Source organism: Blastocystis sp. subtype 4 (assembly GCF_000743755.1).
Source record: "Blastocystis sp. subtype 4 strain WR1 chromosome Unknown seqid_0016, whole genome shotgun sequence".
Classification (NCBI taxonomy): Eukaryota; class Bigyra; order Opalinata; family Blastocystidae; genus Blastocystis; species Blastocystis sp. subtype 4.
This window is the reverse complement of record NW_014569531.1, coordinates 21,919-42,262: the sequence shown is the minus strand read 5'-3', so window position 1 is coordinate 42,262 and position 20,344 is coordinate 21,919. Positions and strand designations below refer to the sequence as shown.

The 20,344-nt window shown below is 39.0% G+C and overlaps 7 protein-coding genes across 7 annotated transcripts; 4 read left to right on the top strand and 3 right to left on the bottom strand.

The window, feature by feature from the left end:
• Window positions 1–13: 13 nt before the first annotated feature.
• Window positions 14–7,407, top strand: JH06_0311 (hypothetical protein; the record flags this gene model as incomplete). The annotated part of the gene is given in 18 exon segments (XM_014674141.1): window positions 14–417; window positions 447–1,142; window positions 1,161–2,896; window positions 2,913–2,980; window positions 3,008–3,158; window positions 3,187–3,287; window positions 3,318–3,811; window positions 3,843–3,935; window positions 3,978–4,060; window positions 4,091–4,266; window positions 4,297–4,543; window positions 4,575–4,963; window positions 4,994–5,198; window positions 5,230–5,708; window positions 5,728–5,821; window positions 5,836–7,034; window positions 7,064–7,219; window positions 7,249–7,407. The coding sequence occupies 18 exon segments, from the start codon at window positions 14–16 to the stop codon at window positions 7,405–7,407; spliced, it is 6,930 nt and encodes a 2,309-aa protein (XP_014529627.1).
• A 108-nt stretch (window positions 7,408–7,515) lies between these two features.
• On the top strand, window positions 7,516–8,532 carry JH06_0310 (mitochondrial folate transporter carrier protein; the record flags this gene model as incomplete). Its single annotated transcript, XM_014674140.1, is given in 5 exon segments — window positions 7,516–7,573; window positions 7,605–7,975; window positions 8,005–8,199; window positions 8,218–8,369; window positions 8,400–8,532. The coding sequence occupies 5 exon segments, from the start codon at window positions 7,516–7,518 to the stop codon at window positions 8,530–8,532; spliced, it is 909 nt and encodes a 302-aa protein (XP_014529626.1).
• Window positions 8,533–9,201: 669 nt separating this feature from the next.
• On the top strand, window positions 9,202–11,045 carry JH06_0309 (hypothetical protein; the record flags this gene model as incomplete). Its single annotated transcript, XM_014674139.1, has 4 exons — window positions 9,202–9,778; window positions 9,811–9,901; window positions 9,932–10,013; window positions 10,044–11,045. The coding sequence occupies 4 exons, from the start codon at window positions 9,202–9,204 to the stop codon at window positions 11,043–11,045; spliced, it is 1,752 nt and encodes a 583-aa protein (XP_014529625.1).
• A 40-nt stretch (window positions 11,046–11,085) lies between these two features.
• On the top strand, window positions 11,086–12,976 carry JH06_0308 (hypothetical protein; the record flags this gene model as incomplete). Its single annotated transcript, XM_014674138.1, has 6 exons — window positions 11,086–11,184; window positions 11,219–11,570; window positions 11,598–12,164; window positions 12,195–12,278; window positions 12,311–12,858; window positions 12,896–12,976. 6 exons carry the CDS (start codon window positions 11,086–11,088, stop codon window positions 12,974–12,976), a joined length of 1,731 nt encoding a protein of 576 aa, XP_014529624.1.
• Window positions 12,977–13,106: 130 nt separating this feature from the next.
• JH06_0307 (phosphatidylinositol transfer protein beta) lies at window positions 13,107–14,597 on the bottom strand (the record flags this gene model as incomplete). The annotated part of the gene is made up of 8 exons (XM_014674137.1): window positions 13,107–13,565; window positions 13,595–13,719; window positions 13,752–13,804; window positions 13,836–13,922; window positions 13,955–14,089; window positions 14,116–14,180; window positions 14,211–14,384; window positions 14,439–14,597. The coding sequence occupies 8 exons, from the start codon at window positions 14,595–14,597 to the stop codon at window positions 13,107–13,109; spliced, it is 1,257 nt and encodes a 418-aa protein (XP_014529623.1).
• Window positions 14,598–14,797: 200 nt separating this feature from the next.
• On the bottom strand, window positions 14,798–17,808 carry JH06_0306 (Tho complex subunit 2; the record flags this gene model as incomplete). Its single annotated transcript, XM_014674136.1, has 8 exons — window positions 14,798–15,610; window positions 15,639–16,760; window positions 16,792–16,923; window positions 16,954–17,400; window positions 17,478–17,566; window positions 17,588–17,630; window positions 17,654–17,708; window positions 17,741–17,808. The coding sequence occupies 8 exons, from the start codon at window positions 17,806–17,808 to the stop codon at window positions 14,798–14,800; spliced, it is 2,769 nt and encodes a 922-aa protein (XP_014529622.1).
• Window positions 17,809–18,791: 983 nt separating this feature from the next.
• JH06_0305 (hypothetical protein) lies at window positions 18,792–20,103 on the bottom strand (the record flags this gene model as incomplete). The annotated part of the gene is made up of 7 exons (XM_014674135.1): window positions 18,792–18,856; window positions 18,972–19,106; window positions 19,149–19,482; window positions 19,540–19,614; window positions 19,642–19,758; window positions 19,789–19,979; window positions 20,022–20,103. The coding sequence occupies 7 exons, from the start codon at window positions 20,101–20,103 to the stop codon at window positions 18,792–18,794; spliced, it is 999 nt and encodes a 332-aa protein (XP_014529621.1).
• Window positions 20,104–20,344: the final 241 nt, after the last annotated feature.

Sequence of the window (20,344 nt, the reverse complement as noted above, 5' to 3'; positions counted from 1 at the left end):
TCTCCCTAAAGAAATGGTTCTGGCTGTAATCTCGTATCTATTTGGGGTCTTTTCAATCAAATGGTCCCCGTTGTGGAAACAGGCCTCTTCTTCTCTTGAAACTCTCACTCGTTTGTATCCAGCTGAAGTCTGGTCTTGTTTTCAAACACGTCTGCTTCATATCAGTGGATACGTCGATGAGGATGGAGTGTTGTATACTCGAGAAGAGATTGAATCTGCCAAACCTAATCCTTCAGCTGAGGCAATGGAGACAGAAGAGAAGGAGAAGGAACTACAGAGTGAAGTAACGGAAGTTCGTGAAGAACATCTCCAGTTGAGAGAACGACCTTTCATTCGTATTCAGCTAAGTGTGAAGTATGGATCTATGAGAGTTCCTCGATCATGTATCTATTCGTCTTCAGATGAGATTCTCTTTGAGTAGGTGTTCAGTAAGGGTTTGATTGTAGTTGTGCTGATAGTTCATATATTTGGAATTCCTTATATTCGCTGTTATCAATAATCGCTCCACAGTTATACAAGTATAACCGCGATTATATCACTCTCTTCCTTCTGTTCATTCGTGATCATTTCTTTGCATCAGCCACAAGAGATGATCCGTATATTCGTTCATATCGCGGGGATTCCTTAATTGTTGGCAATTATGTGAGTATGAACCCATGTATGTCAAATGGAGAGAGTTCAAAACGATTACTGATTTTCCTAAAACTGTTAAAGAACTTAGGTGAGCAAGTGAAGAATATATTTGCAGAACAAGTGATCAGAGATTTCACTATGAACTTGTTGATGCGAAGTGATAGTGAGATTCAGAAGATCTGTGTTGAGATTCTCTGTGACTATTATGGGTTGAAATCAAATAGTCAAATGGATTGGAGCTATGATCGAAGTGAACCAAGTCACATCAAAGCTTACAAAGACCAACTGTTACTGATGTGTGATGATTTGACATTCCGTGATTGTATCACAACGTTCTTCTTAAGTGCTTCTGAGGGTATGGTTAAGAATGAAGATCGATTTGAAATGGTGTTGGTAATCACACGGTTGTTGTATGGTCGGATTCTTTCACGAACACGCTTGAATCGTGGAACACTCTCTTCCAAACGATCTTCGGTTATGTCTTATCTATGTACTCTGGAAGAGAAGGAGTTGGTGGTTTTTGTTAGGATCACATGTAATGGGTTCTTCAATGAATTTCCAACTAACATCCCTACAACAACTGATGAGGTGATCACAGGTGTGAATGAGTTGTGGAACAGACGTGATCAAATCTCTTGGAGACGAATAACCGGCCTGTTGGTATTACTGGAGGATGTGATACGTACCATGGCAAGTAAGCTTCAAAGCTATGTCCATGTTTATCTTCTCATTCTTGCGTTTGCTTTGAAACGGATTAGTGAGTGTTTGGGAACAGATACAGAGGATGAGAATGAGGATGAGAATGATGTGGAAACTGAGGAGTTTAAGACTGTTACACCTCAGGCACTCAAGAAGTTACGAACTCTCTGTTTGCGTCGAATGATGGAGTTTATTGGTTATTTCCCTTCTATTCCGTATTCCATATATTCTCCCTATTTCTTCACTCCACTTACACCGTTGTTACAATCCTTACCACATTCGTGTATCCATGCGATCAAAGCTCCATCTCTCCTACGTCTCACAACCATCATTTCTTGTAATTCATTCCTCTATTATCTGTTCGATCTCCAACCTCTCTTAGTCCAGCAATCAATTCTCTGTCTCCTTGATAATCAAGAACTATCGATACCTGAACATCGCACAGAGAAGGGCCATCTTCGTCGAAATGTGAAGAAGAATATGTTTGGGAATCTGAGTACTGCTGTAGTGATGGAAGTGGTTCAATTGATTGAGAATCTACTTCGTATCGATCCTGAGGAAGACTATTTCAATATGAAAGAGAAGAAGAAGCAGTCGCTGCGCCGAGGACAAGGTGGAGTTGTTAGAGAGAAGGAGGAATTTAGTGTGATGCAGACACGTGTAGCTCTAGAGGGAGAACCAATGGAGGTTGAAGAGAAGGATGAAGATGGATTACGATTCTTGATTCCTCATATGAATGAAATGTTACAAGGAATTCAATATTTGATTTCTGTCATTCCTAATATTCGAGGGAATTTGTTCAATCGATTGTTATCAATCATTTATCATTTGAGCCAATTATCAATCACACAGTCTATTCCTCTTTCAGTAACTTCACTAGATCAAATATTCATTCTTCTTGTATCATTCCTTCAGTTCTCAACAGCACGGAATGATTCTCAAGACAATCGAATCAAGATTCTGGATGCTGTTGAAGCTCTGGTTCCTCTGGTCTCATCATGTGACAGAGCGGTTCATGATTTGAGTACATTGCTAATACCAAGCAAGCAATGTATCACAAGTCTACGAATCAGGCGACGTATCCTTCAAGTATTTGATGCTATGAAAGAACGACTTCCTTTGTTCATTCCAATTATTCCCATTCTTTTGGATCTTCATGCGACAAGTGGTTCATCTCTTGATAGTTATAATTTTACGAAGCGTGGTGAGGCATATGACGTACTCGTTCAGAATCATTTGATTCATTATCATCCCGAAAGTGTCTGTTTCGATCCTCTGTTGGCCTGTATTCTCAATGATGTGGTTGATTCAGATATGATGATTCGAACAACTGCAATGAAATGTCTTCAGGAATTCATTCACGAATCAGCTCAAATCCTTCAAACTACTTCTGATTCAATTCTTCAAACTCGTCTTCAAGCAGTGATCGAAGGATTTGTAATGAGTGTTGTGAAATATGAATTGAAATACTGTCTGAGTGATAACATTCGTAGACCACTAATTGGTCTTCTTCGTGATATTGTCATATTATGGTCATTTAAGATATCCTTGATAATCAATATCTGTAGATCACTTAACAGATTACTCATCCATCACTTTGTGTTCTGATCTTATTCCATTGATCAATACTGAGAATCCAGAAAACGACGTGTTTTTGTGTATCATTGATTTGAAGCAGAAAACTCGATCAAAGGGTCTGAAGCTGTTAACTAAGACATTTGAATCCATAGCTGAAGAGAAAACGCCTCGAATCACAGTCACAAATCTGCGAACAGTACTGCTTCCAATCCTCTTTGCTTATATTCGTGAGTTCAATCGAAATCAGGGTATTATTGAAGAGAGAGTGATATTCAGATGCTCCTTTACGTGAAGACTGTGCTGTTTGTATTGGACGTATGGCTAGATTGCTGAATTGGGGACATTATTTGTCATTATTTAGAAAGGTGTATTCAATGGTATGAACAGTAATTCATAATAAGAAATAGATTGATGATGAACGAATAAATACTAAGAAAACTGTCATTTCCAGAAATAGTTCCGAATCTGGTACTTATAATAAGCTTTATATTCGTATTTTGTGTCTGATTGTGAGTAACTTCCATTTTGATATCAGATCGTTGGAGAGTTGGAGTCATGTGGTGGATGATCGTATGCAGCATTTGGTCCAAGATTCGATGTCAGCTCGTGTGCTGCGACAAGTGACCCTCATGAAGAGACGAGGAAGAGGAAAGGGTAAGGAAGAGAAGGGAGATGAGCAGGAGAAGAAGGAAGATGGGCAGGAGAAGGAGAAGGGAGATGAGCAGGAGGAGAACATGGAAGAAGTGATGGAGGAAGAACTGGTGGATGAGGAAGTGAAGGAAGAATTACGAGAAGAGAAAGCAAAAGAGAATCTGATAACAGGTGAACACACATTGTCAACTGAAGATCGAGAGAAGATTCTTCGTTTGGTTCTCTTAGTTCTCATTCCAGATTTACGAAAGTAAGAAATGAATGAAGTTTATTGACACTAGAACCATGATTGATGAAGATGATCGTAAGAACCAGACTATACGAAGTGGTGTGGCGGTGGTGATTTGTCAGTTGTTCATGCAGCTTCCTCAGCCGTTATTTGAGATGTCATTGAGTCTTTGAGTACTAAGTTATAGCTACTTACCTGGATTGACACAGTCTGTTGTTCTGTTATTGAAACAGAAGATGCAAAGTGATCGTGATGAGGCAAGAAAGACATGTGAGATTGATTCTACTAATTGAATATTAGTATCACAATTATTAAACCTTCTGGGAGTGAAGTATTTTAATATGATTTTATCACAAATGCAACACACATTAACTGAAGGGAATCAGCTGTTTGTCTTGTCATATACCCTTGCAGATCTTGTGAAGGCAATCAAATCCTCAGTAGTTCTTACTGTCAGACATCCAGTGACTGTTTCAGTGAGATAAACATTGAGACGTGATTCATAGGACGTTGTGAATGGAGTGGAAATTGTGATGGATCAACGTACAAAGGAGTCATTCCCATTACTGGATTCTCTTTCAATGATTCATTCGATCATTTGGTACGATGTATTTGAAGATGGAGCCAGAACACGTGAAGTAGAAGAACTTCGAAATGCTTCTCGTACCAAGTATCATGAACTTGCTGTGAATCGATCCATGGAGACATGGAAAATTGTCACTTCAATGGTTCCTTTCTATCCAGATGCAGCCAGTATACACTGAAGAGTGGTCTTATATTATAGTTCACTTATGGCTTGAACCTGTCTTGAAGAGCATTACAGAGTGTGAGGACTTACAGCAGCTGACAAAACTTCGCGAACTGTTGAAGGCAACAGTAGAAGGATTAATGGAGAATGGATCGATGCAAAACAGTTCACTTATCAAGTATGCATTGGAGATGATGGAAGATGGAGAGAAACAACTTGAGAAAGAGAAAGAAGAGAAACGAGTCAGAGAGGAAGAGGCTGGTATATGGGTTACAGAAGCTTCCAGTCAACGAACCACTAGTGATGGTCGAGCACAGCTGATGGTGGAAGAGGAGGTGAAATTAACAGGAGTCGATCGAAATGAGAAGGAGCGAAAGCGAGTGAATAAGAACAGTAAGGAAGAATTGATGGGTTTCGCATTACAAGTCCGATCGGGTGGTTTATCTCACTCATAGTTACTGAATCGAGGTATTGAAACAGGACTCTTTCAGAGCTCTTCTGAGGACTCTCATAGACTATTTGATCTTACTGTGGATCATATTCTCTTCATCATTCGCATGTGTCGATCCACAGAAGTCATTCGTCAAACTCTGAAGCTGGTTGATGTGTTGCTTCTCTGGAAACTCGAGGCTTTCCAGCAGAATGTGGAGCCTATGAAAGGTATAGAGTATTTCTGGAATGACACAAATAGACCTTCTTTTCTCTCTCTTGTCAGATTTCAGTGCTACGTCATCTTCATTAGCTCGTTCAATTTTTCATACACTATCTGTTCTCCTACGTCAGTTCCCTGAAACTGCTCTCAATGAGAATCAGGGACAAGCTTTATTGATGCTTGTGAAGAAGGATTTGAATGATGTTGGTAAGCAGGTGGCTGCATTTGAATTGATTCGTGTGATTATCGATCGTCGTCTTGTGTTCTCTGAGTTGTATGATTTAATGGATGAGTTAGCTGTGATGATGCTTCAATCATTTTCTGATAGTACACGCAATCAATGTAGCAGAGTGCTTCTCGCATTCACAATGAACTATCCAATGAGTAACAAACGTGTGGAGAAACTAATCACTTTTGTGCTAAAAAATGTGGACTACGACGAACCTTCTGGACGATTAGCTGATTTGCATTTTATTCAAAATTTGATCAAAAATATGCCAGGAAATGTCCCTATTTTTGTCATTCCATAATTCGTAGTATTTGAATGAAGTAGCTTCCATGATGTTCCTACCATTACTGATTCGCTTTACGAAGGAAACAGATGTGTTGTGTAAGTCTGTGATTCATGATGGTAAGGATTATAAGTGGATAACGAAGTAGCTCTAATGAGAATCGCAGTACGTGTGGATGTTCCCTTGTTTAAGAAGTTCCGCGGTTATTGCGACAAATGGATGGAAGGAGAAAATCCATTGTTACGTCGAGCAGGGTATTTGGCTCTTCTATTCCTCATTCAAGGCCGTGGTCAGGTTGTGAAAGGCGATATACCTCGAATTGTGAATGTGGTGAGTGGAAATCTCCCAAAGACAGTAGAAGATTTGAGAGAGATGGAAGTGAATGATGAAGTGATGATTCAAACAACAGAAACAGGAGAGTTGAATTTGTATTCACGTGAAGATGGGAAGAAGATTGACTCTATGATTCGTTCCAATGGAGTTGGAGATGAAGAAGTGAATGAAGACAGTGAGTGTTCATTGTATGATATCACAATTTCAAGTACTTCACGGTCTGTTGACTGGTATCTTCTTGTATCCATATTGAATGAAATATATGGTCATTTCGCTGAACCTGCTCATAGATGTATTAGAATGCACTTAGTTTTATTAAATCAGCTCTCAGTTCTGTTACTATCACATCATTTCTATGCTCGTGTTGTTGCAATGCAATTCTATCAGGAGTACTTGGAGAAAGAGTTGGCTCAAGCTTCTTTCTGTGATTCGGATTGTTGGCTTACTCAGTCTGGGTCTGTGTTTTTGCTACTCCAGAGACTGCTCATTCTCTTTCATATGCCACATTCGATTCAATCTCTCTCTCTCCAGAGTAATTTGCTGACAGTACTTCTGTGTGCTTTCAGTGAGCATTCGATTCCTCCTCCTGAGGGAATGAAGCCAGGATTACCTAAAGCTTCTGAAGAAGGAGGTGTGATGAAGCGACTTCAGGCGATTAACTCTGTACGTCAGTTGTATAGTCTGGAAGACATTGAAGAGAGTGAGAATGATTCTATGAGTGAGGAAGAGGATGAAGAGAACGAAAGTGAGGAAGAGCCAGATGAACAGAAGAATTCGAAGGATTCCGATGAGGAAGAAAGTGAATCAGAGAAACAGTCTAAACCGGCTCGTGCGTTCAAAACAATGCGACGGATTCCGAATCCATATCGAGTGATTGATGCACTCTATATCCTGGGAAGCATTTTGACTCTTCCTAATATTCAAGTGAAGAAATCTGTACTGACCATTTTCGAGACTATTTGTGCATTCTTATCTCCAGCTCAAATCGAAGAATATATCGTACGGATGATAGTATGGATTTATATTAGATTCCTCTTCTTCGTCCTTTGATCAAGATTGTAAATGGAACCAATGAACAGGATCAGGTTCTGATGGAGAAGGCAACGGAGATTATTCATAACAGTATTGAGGCTAAACTGGATCATAGCACGTATATTCGCACATATGGAGAGATTCAGGATGATGTAATTGTATTGGGTGATATTGAGGGTAGATTGGTCAAAAGAAGAGTCAGCGTAAATTGCAAGTGAAACAGTTAGCAGTAACGAATCCGAAGGCAGCAGTTGAACGGAAACGACGCCGCAATTTGAGTAGCAAGGAGAGTAAACGGAGAAAGAAGATGAATATGAAAGGACAGATTCGTTTGAATTGATTTAGTTCACTATTTGTTGTGAATCAAAATTGGGGGATATTTTGGCAGTATCGGAGAAAGAAAAATAGTTTCCAATTGAATCTCTTGTCCATTTAGAAACCTTTCCTCATGAGTTCAGGGGGCAAGGAAAATGTGAAACGACACTTTGTATCGGGGATGTGTGGAGGTTGATTTTATGGGCATCATTAAGTTCCTAGGGTTCGCAACAACAATCGTTCTTCATCCTTTGGATCTTGTAAAAACTCGTCTTCAAGTTTCCAGTGTGAAAGACTATAACTTTTTAAAGAACTTTTATGTGGTGATCCGAAATACATACAGAGAGGAAGGACTTCGTGCATTCTATCAGGGAATCTCTCCAGCTATTATTGGTTCTGTGCTATCTTGGAGTATATATTTTGGTGCTTATGAAAATGCGAAGAACCGTTACAAGCGGAGACTTGATGTCTCTCAATTAAACGGATTCTATAATATGATTTCTTCTCTAGAAGCTGGAATTATCGGCAGTACTGTTGCTTGTCCAGTTTGGTTTCTGAAGACTCGATTACAACTTCAGAACCGTCTTTGTATGGTACATGAGTTGTCTTGCTTTAATTCTAGATGCCTGGATATAAACCTTACAAAGGAATCGTAGATGCGACAATTCGAATATGTCGAGAGGAGGGAGTTAAGACTTTGTACTCAGGACTTCTCCCCTCTCTTCTGTTAACATCGCATGCCGCTATCCAATTTGTCATTTATGAGAAACTCAAACAGATTGAAACTCAATACCATATTGCCATTGTTCCAATTCTTGTGTTGATTGATTTATAGGATTACAAAACCGGATTATGGTGTGGAGCAGTTTCGAAATTCTGTGCATCCATGATTACATACCCACTCCAAGTGTTTCGTTCAAGAATGCAACAATTGAATGCAAAATCAAGTTATCGGAACTTGGTGGATTGTGCAGTAAAGATATGGAAGTAGGGAACGAATGAATGTTATTAGAATAGGAAAGAAGGGATTGTGGGGTTTTATGGAGGATTGTTACCAAATCTGATTCGAGTGATTCCATCCTCATCGATTACACTAATGACATACGAGTTTGTCAATTCTATGTTACGTGATCATCATATTCTGGAGTAATCGGGTTGACCGGGTTTTTAGGTTCTTGTTTGTTCGCGAAAACACTTCAATATGCAATAATTTCGAATACTATGCAGTGGGTCAAGGAAGATACTATCACAAATTGTATGCGCTGTAATGTTCCATTCACAGCGTTGAGAAGAAAACATCATTGTCGAGTTTGCTTTCTTGAAATTGGAATTTATGAATTTAGATTTGCGGGAAAGTATTTTGTGACTCCTGCTCTTCTCAACGACTTCCAGTGAATGGGACGATGGAACGTGTATGTAAAGATTGTTTCGGTGTTGAGAAGAGTAATATTTGTTGTAATGAGATTATTTCGTAGAAAGACGAGATCAATGGGAACTTGTTACAAATCGCGGTTTCTGTATGTGTAAGTAGATGAAATGATTGATAGGTTCCCCATGTGGCAAACCCATCAAGTATCCTGACTATAGTTGTCTCCATAATCCGGATGGTTCATGGAGTTGTTCGGAGAAGCCGTATATGGTATTGGATCTTGATAAGAATATCTGGTCTGTAAAGATTGAGGAGTAATATTGAATACTGGAATTTACACACAGACTTAAAGGTGGAATTCCCGTAGACGAGCCAAAAGTGAGAATAAGAAGAATACCAATCATGGAATAGAAAGTAGAGTCTCCGAAGCCAAAATCGAGATCATCCTCCATGTCTTCGCTAGCAAGTCGTACTCGTCGTGAACGTGTTACATTTAATGATGTGATTTCAGGAAACGTATCTGAGGATATTCTGACAGCAAGTACTCCAGTTGCAGAAAAGGTTTATGAACTGGAAAGAGTTGAATCCAGTTGTCAAACAGACGAATTGCCTGTGGTATCAATTAATCCTGTTTCCTTCTTATCTCTTTCTCCATCTACCATTGCTGAGCTGCGCCAATGTGCAGTGTCTCCTCAACCAACTCCTATTTCTCCTATGTTGGATGAGTCCTCTATACTGCCATCAGGTGAATCAAGCTCTCTTGTAACATATTCAGAACGAGCTGAGATAATCCGCTTGCGTGATGTAGTAAGCAATCAGGTGAAAGATCTGAAAGGTCGTGTACAGTTGGTAAGAGGTCGAAAACAACTGAAGCAGGAGCAAATGGAAGATGAGAAGGAAGTGAGAGCAGCACGTGAGGCTCGTACACAGAATGTATTGAAAGAGAGTTCAGAACGATTAGATGAGACACGACTAGTGTTGGATAATTTGGTCAACCATTTTCAGTCAATCAGTTCAAGATACAATCGTGAGGAATGAATGAGCAGTGATCAAGACTAGAGTTGAAGAGTGTATCTGAAGTAAGTGAGATGGTTCCTGATATGGACAAGGAAGTTGCAAAGAATTTGGAGCAGTATGAGAGCATGACAAAGTGAGAATCAGAAAGAGGAATCAGAGATAGAGACGGATTGGTTTTCATTGCTGCTCAACAGCTTGTTCATATTAAAAATCATCGCTCTGTTGTATCTTCATATCGAGCAATGGTATGAATGAATCATGAGAATGAACAATAGGGTGATGCTTTGAGAGAATTTGCATATGATTGTATGCAAGCTCTGATGGAGCAACAACAAGCAGTGAATCAGTGTATTGATAGCTGTGTGGCTTCAGTTACTGCTCTCACACGAGAATTAGAGACAACTCGTGAGCAGAATGCGGAGTTACAGACTCGTGTGAATGCGACAGAGGATGCTGCAGACACTGCGGTAGAGCAATCAGCAGAAGCAATGATTTCAGCAGAACGACTGGCATTTTTGAGCGAGCAACAGGTGTACGACTTGGAGAAGCAGTACCACCAACAGGAGAAGAGATTACTGGAGATTCAGAAAGCACAAGTGCAGCTGGAGAAGGAGCTTCAGCAGCGGCAACAGGAAATGGAGCAATTGCGAGGCCAATTACAGGCAGAGGCGCAGGAATTGGAGCTGGAACGAGTTGTCCCACAATGGAAACCTATTCCACTGAATCATATCCCTGTAGGAGAGAGTGATGCCGAAGAGAACCTGGATTGCGATGTAGCAAAGATTCATACCACATTGGCCAAATGGGGTGAGAACAAGGCTCCTGGACAGGTAGATCGAGTGGAAGACTGGTTGGAGATGGTGTTGAGTGGAAAGCGAGTGACAATGGAGAATGACAAAAATACCATCGAATTATGCATCTTCAATCTGGAACAGCGAGACTTGTTCATTACAAATATCCTCCCTTTAATCGCACAGAGGAAGAATTTGGAGTGTTTTGTTCAGGAGCATCGGCGTCGTGAATCTGATTTTAGAATCACTATCATGAATACAGAAGAGGCAATTCCTGCGATTTCAGTTCCACAGACACCAGTTGCTGTAGAACTACCAGTGATCGAAGAGAAAGTTTCGAAGAATTTCGTGTTGGTTCCAAGTGGAAGCGAAGAAGAAGAGGAGGAGATTCGACAGTCCGATTTGGATGCAATTAACAAAGTTGTGGAGAGTCAGATAAATCAGAAAGAGAGACGTCGCAAGATGAAGATGATTAGTCTAGATTAAGTACAGTCTTTTGTTTTTTGGGAAGACACGAAGAGAATTTATGAGGCCGACAGCTTTTACAAATGCCCTGTATATCGGCATCGTAATTCTCAACTTGTTAGTAGGGATACATAGCACCCGTCTGTTGAATGGAATTCTTGTATTGAATTAGTGTCAAATGTAATTAGTACTAGATCAATGAAACGTTTGAAACGAACTACTTTGGAATGGATGTTTTTCGTTCTGAGATGGTAACTGAGGAACCTATTGTTATGGCGCTCATGGCTCGCCCGTCACTATCACCCACACCTGAAAGAAAGACGAGTCAAGTAACAATACAGCCGACAGTTTCTGAACCAACGAACTCTACACTCTTAAGTGGTTCAACAGAGTCTATTTCAACTCCATTGACAGACATTCCGATAACCATTCTTGAAGAAGTGGAAACACTAGTGAATACGAAACCAACGAGTTCGGTTATCGTCCCTAATACGACTCTACCAATGAATATGAGTATGTTTGGTCCGACTGTGTTCGCGGAAAAAAGTGAGAATATCACGGCATTGACCGTAGGGAATCAGACAATTCCATCCATCCTTGAAATCAACGAAACTATCTCAATCATTGCTGTAATCGAGAAAACAAATCCTGGAGAAACCACTATGGTTCCAACAGAAAAAGTGAATTCTGACATATCGGCTATGAATTACACTGCAACGTCTGAGATTCCAATGCCGACTCCTCCAGGAGTCAAGCAGCGTTCTTCAAAACGTAGAAAATCCTCAAAAGTGAAGGGAAATACAGAGCCCTCAAAAGAGATGGAAGAAATGCATGCTAAGAATCGAAGTCGAGTGAGCTTAACAACAATATCAAGTCTCGGATTCGACTATCGTAGCTATTATCGACACAACTCGTTTGTCCCAATCAACATTTCTGATCCAGTTACCGAATGGATCAGTGGTTCTTCTCAGTTTATACACTATATGAATACTGTATTTATTCCAAATCAGAAAAAGAACATTCTGAACCAGAATAAGCTCATTGTGTATGCAAAGCGAGGAACCACCGGAATTGCTGGTCAGATGTCGGGAATGTGTGATGTCCTTCTCTTAGCGATCTTAAATAATCGTGTATTTCAATGTTAGGATGATTCTTACTGTTCATAGATAGATTACGCTCCAGCTGTGCTTCCTCATTTTTTCAAATTTCCTTTGTATAACATCACATTTCCTATTCGTTTGGAAGGAGATTCAGGTAGCAGAGAATGGTATTGTGATTCTTTCTAGAACAAGAGAGGTTATACGATCGAGGTCGAAGTATTTCAAAATATGTTGATTATTTTGTTGAATTTGATAATGTTAATTATGGCTTGAGAGGAATTGTTGATGAAGGGAATCTGAACAAGGAATATCCTGGTTCATTGGCAATTTCGTCAATGCATATGTTCCATAAACTAGTACTCCGATTGAAAACAACAAGAACGAAGCTTTTGGAGATGCGTGGTGGAAATGCTTCATATCCTTGGATCACAGAAGGAAACTGGTATGGAATTTGTGCAAAGAGTCTATTTCAACCAAGTGATTATGTGATGTCTTATTTAAGGCCATATTTGAAGTATTTCCAAAATGGGCCTGTTTTGGGTATTCAAGTTCGAAGTGGTGGAAAAACATCGGACTGGAAGGATGGAAGTTATTTTAAAGTGAACAAAGAAGTGGTTCGGAAGAATGGTCCTCGCATACATCAGATTCTGATCAAACGACCTAATATGCGAATCTTTCTCTCAACAGACTCGGATGAGATTGAAGACTATATTCGATTTAAATATGGTCGAAAAGTGATTACTGTGAACACATTACCTCGGAATCATGTAGGTCGATTCCCATCAGAAGCTGCGTTATTGCGTACCTACATGGATTTATATTTGCTGGGACAATGTAAGTATCTGTTTTTAACAAAACGAAGTGGATTTAGTAGAACAGGTTTGGCTATGAATGCCAATAACCCTGAAGTGTATTATTTCAATTTGTGCTTGTGTTTCAATAAAACAAATCAAAGAGATCCTATTCTGACAATACGTTCATTCTACAAGTTAGTTCCATCACATGCTACATACACATGCTTCTTCTCCTCATCAGAATAAGGACGACTAATCTTCTCAAGCAATTTGACCTTCGTTTCATTCTCTCTTTCGATAACTTGATCCATAGTCCAACCATAAAATCCATCACAATGTGATACCAATTGGCGGATCAATTGGAAAGTACCCTTGTATTGCGCATTACAAACCATATGTTCCACAATCGATTTCAGACCAAAATAGTTCACATTAATATCGAAAATGCGATACAAGGAACAGATGGGTGAATAGGACTTGGCCCAGTTCATATCGTTGAAATCAGGAAGCGAAAAGTGTTCGGATTTGTAATGCCAAATATCCTCATCTGAATGATAATGAACACTCTTATCAGCAATGTTAATGAACTTCTGCTGAATTGCCTTACGTTCTTCTAAGGAAAGATGGTAGTAGTTCGGATTTGTTCCCTAGAATCAGAACGAAAACAAAAGGCTACAGCATCAGGAGCAACGGCAAAACGAATAAAGATGTTAAACTTCGTCTTATCAAGACAGTTATTCACCCAAACAGAGAAACGCTCTAATCCAAAGAGCCAAGACTCCTCTGTAAACGTCAAAATATCTGCAAAATGAAGATCTGTGATAGTTTCATACCTTTAGATAAGAAAAACGTCACTGCCCGAGGGAGACTATTGTACATTCGATAACTAGCTTTATAATAATCCAATGAAACCATACATTTTCTTCGTGTACATACCCTTTTCATGAGGTATCTCAACACCCGTAATGGGAGAAATACCCATATGGCCATCCGTATTGTCAAATCTAATACTAATACTGTTTGGCAAAACTATTACGGCTCGTTTACAGCCCATTCGACGCCTTCACCATTTCCGGTGAAATTCTGTAATGCTTGACAAGCCCACCACCGTAAACCGATATTTGCAGTGTCGACATCAAATGGCATGGGACAAACATATTCCTCCTTCATGCTTACGGGAATTCTGAACAAACAAACCATTTTAGTCTATCAAGACTTGTACAAAGCATCTGAGCTGACGTCTTAATTCCTCCATTTGGATTCTATGTATGAACCAATCACCCCATCAGTACAAACATGAGATTCTCTAGATACGGATAAAGTGCGTCTCCAAAACCAGTCTTCTGAGGATACACAGAGCTCATTCTCTGAAGGAAATCCAAAGCGTTTCGAACTTGTTGTTCCTCTTTCGATTGTAAATCCGAAACAATCATCACTGAAATGGTCTTAATCCAATGTTTATAACACTAAATCTCAATCCAAAGTACTATTTCCACCTTACAGAACGAATCATAACTCACATCACCAGATGTGTTTTTTACGAATACAGGGTTATTCAAGCACACTTCATTGTATTTCTTTTCAGAATCATTCCACTGACTCAAATCTGTGAACAACTCCAGCATGAACAGACTGATGTTTTGGGCTTCACTTTTCGTTGCACCACGCAGAAGAGTCATTAACACTACTAGAGCCCTCTTGACAAACAGAATATGATTGTAATTCGGAACTTGCCAACGAATTAGGCATCGAACAAATTCGGCGCAAAAAAGGGCATCCATTGGCGAAAAAAGGATTCGTGGAATAAAACAATACTGAATGAATACTGCGATACTGCTCTTTCGATCCGATTCCAGGAAGAAATGAACAAAATGTTCCTTCAAAGAATTCTAGTCATGAATTTTGGAATTCCAAAAAATACCTCCAAATTAGAAACATGTTGTTGTTGTTCACTCTGATCCTTCTTTAACTCTTCCATCTCCTGCTTCAGCTGTGTCATCAATTTCATTAGTTTGCGACTATCGGCTCGTGTCACATTTCGGTCCTTTTTCTTTGCCATCGTTACCGCCAAATCCGAATCTAGTTGATTCTGATACTCTTTGTAACATTCGTCAGGACAACAAATATCTCGGAATTGAATGTACCAAAATAAGAGGAATTCTGGATAATTCAAAATTTCCCACAAATTTGTTGGATAATACGATTTCAAAGTAGTCTCGAATTCCGGAGTCCAAATTGACCAATTTCCTTTCTTCTCCAACACATCCTCTACTGAAATGATAGATCGAATAAGCGACATAGCGAAAGGGACATCAAGATGAATACGTGTAAACAGGTCCTGAGGAGCAGGAATGAGTGAAAACATTTGATTTATGAAGGAGGGATTATGAGTGAATAACATCATCATACGCAAGAATAAGTCCAGATTTCTGTCATACAAAATGCCCAAAATCTGGACATCATTGATCTCACTTTCCCAAATCATCTCTCCTACAAGTCGAGGTAGATAAACTGTAAGAGAAGCGAGTACTTCACGAGAACACAAACAATCAATCAATCGCTCACAACTCTTTGTAGACGTATCCTCTCGCAAGTACCAAGTAGTTGCCTGGACCAGAGTTGAAGAAGCAGCCAGAGATCGAACGATTGTTGTAGAAACTGCTGGTGATATCATATCCCGCGGGGATGGGATCTATATAACAATACCAAAAAAAGTCTACATTTCCGACACTTGTCAAAAGTTTGCTTACAAGAAGAAGAGCAGAAATATCACCATTCCGAACACACTGCTCCACATATGCTAACATCATACTCAAATCAATTCGTTCAGAAAATAATTTGACAAAATTCGAGGCAAAATCTGTTGCTAAATCATATCCAGGATCATATGATACTTGATCAGACTGCAATTTGTTTTCCCGGCTCTGGAAATATGCAATAATACAGAAACAACATGTATCCACAGCAAGAGAGGAAATGCATTTCAATTTCGGAACGATCAGTTGAATCAAATTGTCATATGTGGCACATTTACGAAGGAGCAAACGGAAAAGATAGAGTGGAGTTGAGAATCCAAAATAAGTCAAAATTTTGGTCAACTCATCCACATTTCCAACAGCTAATCTCCTCAAATAATAGTCGATTCCGAGATAATTCCACTTCATACCATAAAATAGGTCAGGATTCGATGCAATCTCAGTACTTTGCCAATACTCATACTGAGTGAATCGAATTGATTGGTTCAGATATTGAAGTCCACTCCAGATTTCATGGTGAATGGAAGGATTTGGAGGAGAGATGGATAGAGAAGGAATGAGAACCGTCTTGTATAGATTTTGGGCGATTTCTTGGATTTCCAGATATTCTGGGGATTCTTGTTTCAGAACATATGACAACAGTCGACAAAGGATGGTATAGAAATAGGGCTCATTTGCCACAAAAGGACCCAATAATTGCACAGGTTTTTCAATTCGACGAATCAGTGTAGGCAAGTCTTGAATGAGATCCTCTGGACACAGATCCCTTCGTCTAGAGAGTAAGCGAGATCTGGTATGTGTGATGGCAGGATGCGATGCAATGGTGGAATAGACCTGAGCCGTGACGTCAGTGAGAAGCTTGCTAAGAGCTCGACTGCACTCAGGACACCAACATGGATCGAATCCGAGGGATTTGACATAAAGCCAGAGATGAATGATGGTGGTCAGAGGAGCATACGAACAAGCAGAGATGAGAACAGCAGGCCAGTTCAGATGATCAGGGACCTTAAAGAGAGTGATGGCTGATCTGTGGAGCTTTGGTGACATCTTCTTCATAGATGCGATAGCCGTGAAGATCGAATCTGTCTTAAAATAATATCAGAAATGAAAAACCAACACGTTTCTGAGCAACTTCTGATAATTCTTTCTCTTCTGAATTCAAAACAGAAAGAAAAAAATCGGGAGAAATTCTGCCATCTCGAAGAAGTCGCATGGAAAGATCCCACAAGGAGTCAGGAACACGTCCAGACTACAAATGAAATAGAAACAAGAACAATACATCATGAGACTTGTAGAATTGAATTCGGAATTCCAAAAGATGGGGAATTTCTTCAGCTTTAAACGACTCAAAAATGGGTTTAAATACGGGGTATTTCTGTTTTTCAAATTCACAAGCATCTAACAAGATATCGAAGACTCGATTGGGATCAAGACTGAAGAGAGAGATATAACTCGAGAGAGTAGACAACAAAGTAGCTGAATTCAGTTTGGGTTGATGAATAAAGGTAATCAATTTCGAATAACCTTCATTCTCATCACGAATCAGATTGAACTTGTGTTGAGCATAATACCGTTGGGTGTTCAGACGTTTCATGTGAGTGAAGAAAGCATCCGTAATAAAGCCACATGCAGACAATTTGTCAATCTCCAAACGCTCCTTCAAGATTCCTACAGGACAAACCCGATCCGATACGATTCGTTTGACCATTGTGATAAAGGAGGCCCCCTTGGTTGAATCAGGACAACCAAGAGATGGATCACATTCTTGACCCACCAACCACAAGGTATCAGACAGACAAGTACAAAAAACATCAAAGTTCTTCTATGTATGAAGCAACAACCATGATCAAACTGTTTTCGCTTTTGATAGAATGAAAATAAGTGAATCGATGCTGATTGTATTATCTAAATACCTCCAAAGAATTTCATAAAGGATCTCGGTAAAACGACTCGCATCTATAAACAAAAGAAAAAGGCACAGTAGTACCACCACTAACATTCTCTGGTGTCATCGATGATACAAGAAGTTGCTCTCTAAGTATATTACCCACATCTCAAAATTATACGCTTTGGGGTATGTCTGATCCTTTTTATCCTTCAAAATCTCATCTGTAAGGATGAAATAGGTCTGCATCGCGAGATTGTGAGAAGAATACGGATTTTGGAATTGCAAATTTCTTGGTTTCTTCTGTCTTGTCATAGTTCTTGTTGGATAACATACGAAATCATCTTTCAAAAGGATAGAAATACACTATACAGTAACTTTGGTTTGTATTCTTTGTTGACAATATCACTCGTCTCTTCTATCAAAATGAGAGTCAATGGTGGTAACAGTGACTAGCTATTATCCATGATCGACAAGATCAGTTAGAAGATGCATGTGATTGATAATGAACAAACAGAATGAATTCATCAGTATACAGTACAATGACTATCAGCTCGCTTCTTAACCTTCTTCTCTGCAGATTCAAAATTGGAAGAGAGCATGGCCTGTGGAGTACTAGAAGAATCTGACTCGTGTTGGATACTGGATGCATCCGAATCTTGTGCAATACTCTCATTCTTTCGTAGATAGCGACTCCTCTGCCGAATGAATCTATCAAAAGAATCAGCATCTCAATCATTATCAATTCATCAATCATACTTGAACTATTCAATTCTATAACATTCATGAATACGCTGCTCAACTGAATTCCATCTTGAGTGAGTAATGGAATGTCTAATTCAAATTCAATCATCAATCATCACTCTCCAATATCACTTTGCCTATCCAGTAGAAATTGCTACCATCTCCTTTGAGTAGAGTTAGAGAAGGAAGATCTGATCAATCAATCATCATTATGATTCATACTCCTCATTATCAATACATTTGAGTCAACAGTATCTTCATCACCAAGAACAGATGATTCAAGAGTGATGGATTGAAGTCGATTCAGATCTCATTCATCAGTCACCAATCATTCATACTCTCAAATACTATTGTTTGACAATTCAAGAATGCAAGAACGTCCAATTGAATGGATATGAGAGAAGGAAGATTCTTACATTCAAATGATTCATAATAATTGAATGAACTCCATCCAATATGGATGTCACTCAGTTGATCACAATTCATTATCACACACTTGCTTCCAGATATGGACTGATAATCGAGTTTGAAGCACCTCCCTCCAATGATGACACTTTTCAATTCATTCAATCCATCAATCACAAATCGATTCACATTCTTAAAACAACCATTCCCAATCTCAACTCTCTCATATCCTTTCAAACAATCACTATCAAATACACTCAAACCATTTTCATAACCATCTTCAAGTTGCTTAATATTTCCAATATAAACACCTTTTATCCATCTTCCTTTTCTTACCACTTCCTCATTCTCATTCAATTCACTTCCATCTCCATCTCTCAATCCATTCTTCCATCCACCTACATACAATGCACTCTTTCCATCATTTCCATATTCTTTACCTTTCCCTTCTCGAACAAATCCTTTCATCATATCTCCTGCAAATCCTCCTTCATATACTCTCATTCCATTATCATCATATTCAATCATCACTTTTCCTTTCCATTCTCTCAATACTCTCATCATTACTCCATTCTTGTATACACATTCTCTGAAGCATCCCGATTCCACTTTAAAACATCTTCCATTCTTCAATAACCCAGATTCATCATATTCACTCACACTCAACACTTTTCCATCTTCATTCAATTCTCTATAGAATCCTTTCATTCTTTTCGTTTCAGGATGAATCACAAATCCATTTACCATACTTCCAAACCATACTCCTTCATATACCTTCTTTCCATTGTCATCAAACAATCTCATCGTTTTACCAATGAACTCTCGAATCACTCTCTTCTTCACTCCATTCTCATATACACATTCTCTGAAGTATCCTGATTCCACTTCAAAACATCTTCCATTTTTCTTCCAATTATCATCATATTCACTCACACTCAACACTTCTCCATCTTCATTCAATTCTCTATAGAATCCTTTCATTCCTGATTGTTCCTTCAGTATCGAATATCGTTTTCCATTTCGATACAATCCTCTCCATATCTCATTTCCCTCATCATCATACTCTATCCATATTCCAACTTCCTTTCCTCCTGACACTCTTCCTCTCAATACGATGTTGCCATATTCATTCATCTTTGCCACTTCTCCTTCACATTCATCATTCACAAACATCAACTTCATAAACAGTACTCCATTCTTTCTCACAATCATACCAATTCCATCTTTCTTTCCTTCTTTCATTGATACTTTCATCTCATATTCTTCATTATCTATCAATAATCTCTTTATCGCTTCTCCACTCCACTCACTACCACTCTTCATTTCAACATTTCTAATCTCATAATCACCAAGGAATTCAAGACATAAACAGGAATTGGTAACCTTATTGTTCATATCAGTTAAAGAATCCATCAACAATACATTTTTATGAATTCACAATTACTTATACTAATGGACTTCTATTCTGCATCCATTGACTATCAATCATTCAAAACACTATTTGATAGAGTGTTTGATATGATTCGATTTGATTCTTCATATCATATTCTGAACAATGATGCTGATATTCTCTTCAGTGTTCTGAGTGTAGTTAGTATTATCAGTTTACAAGAATCACTCCAATTCTTGTACCTAA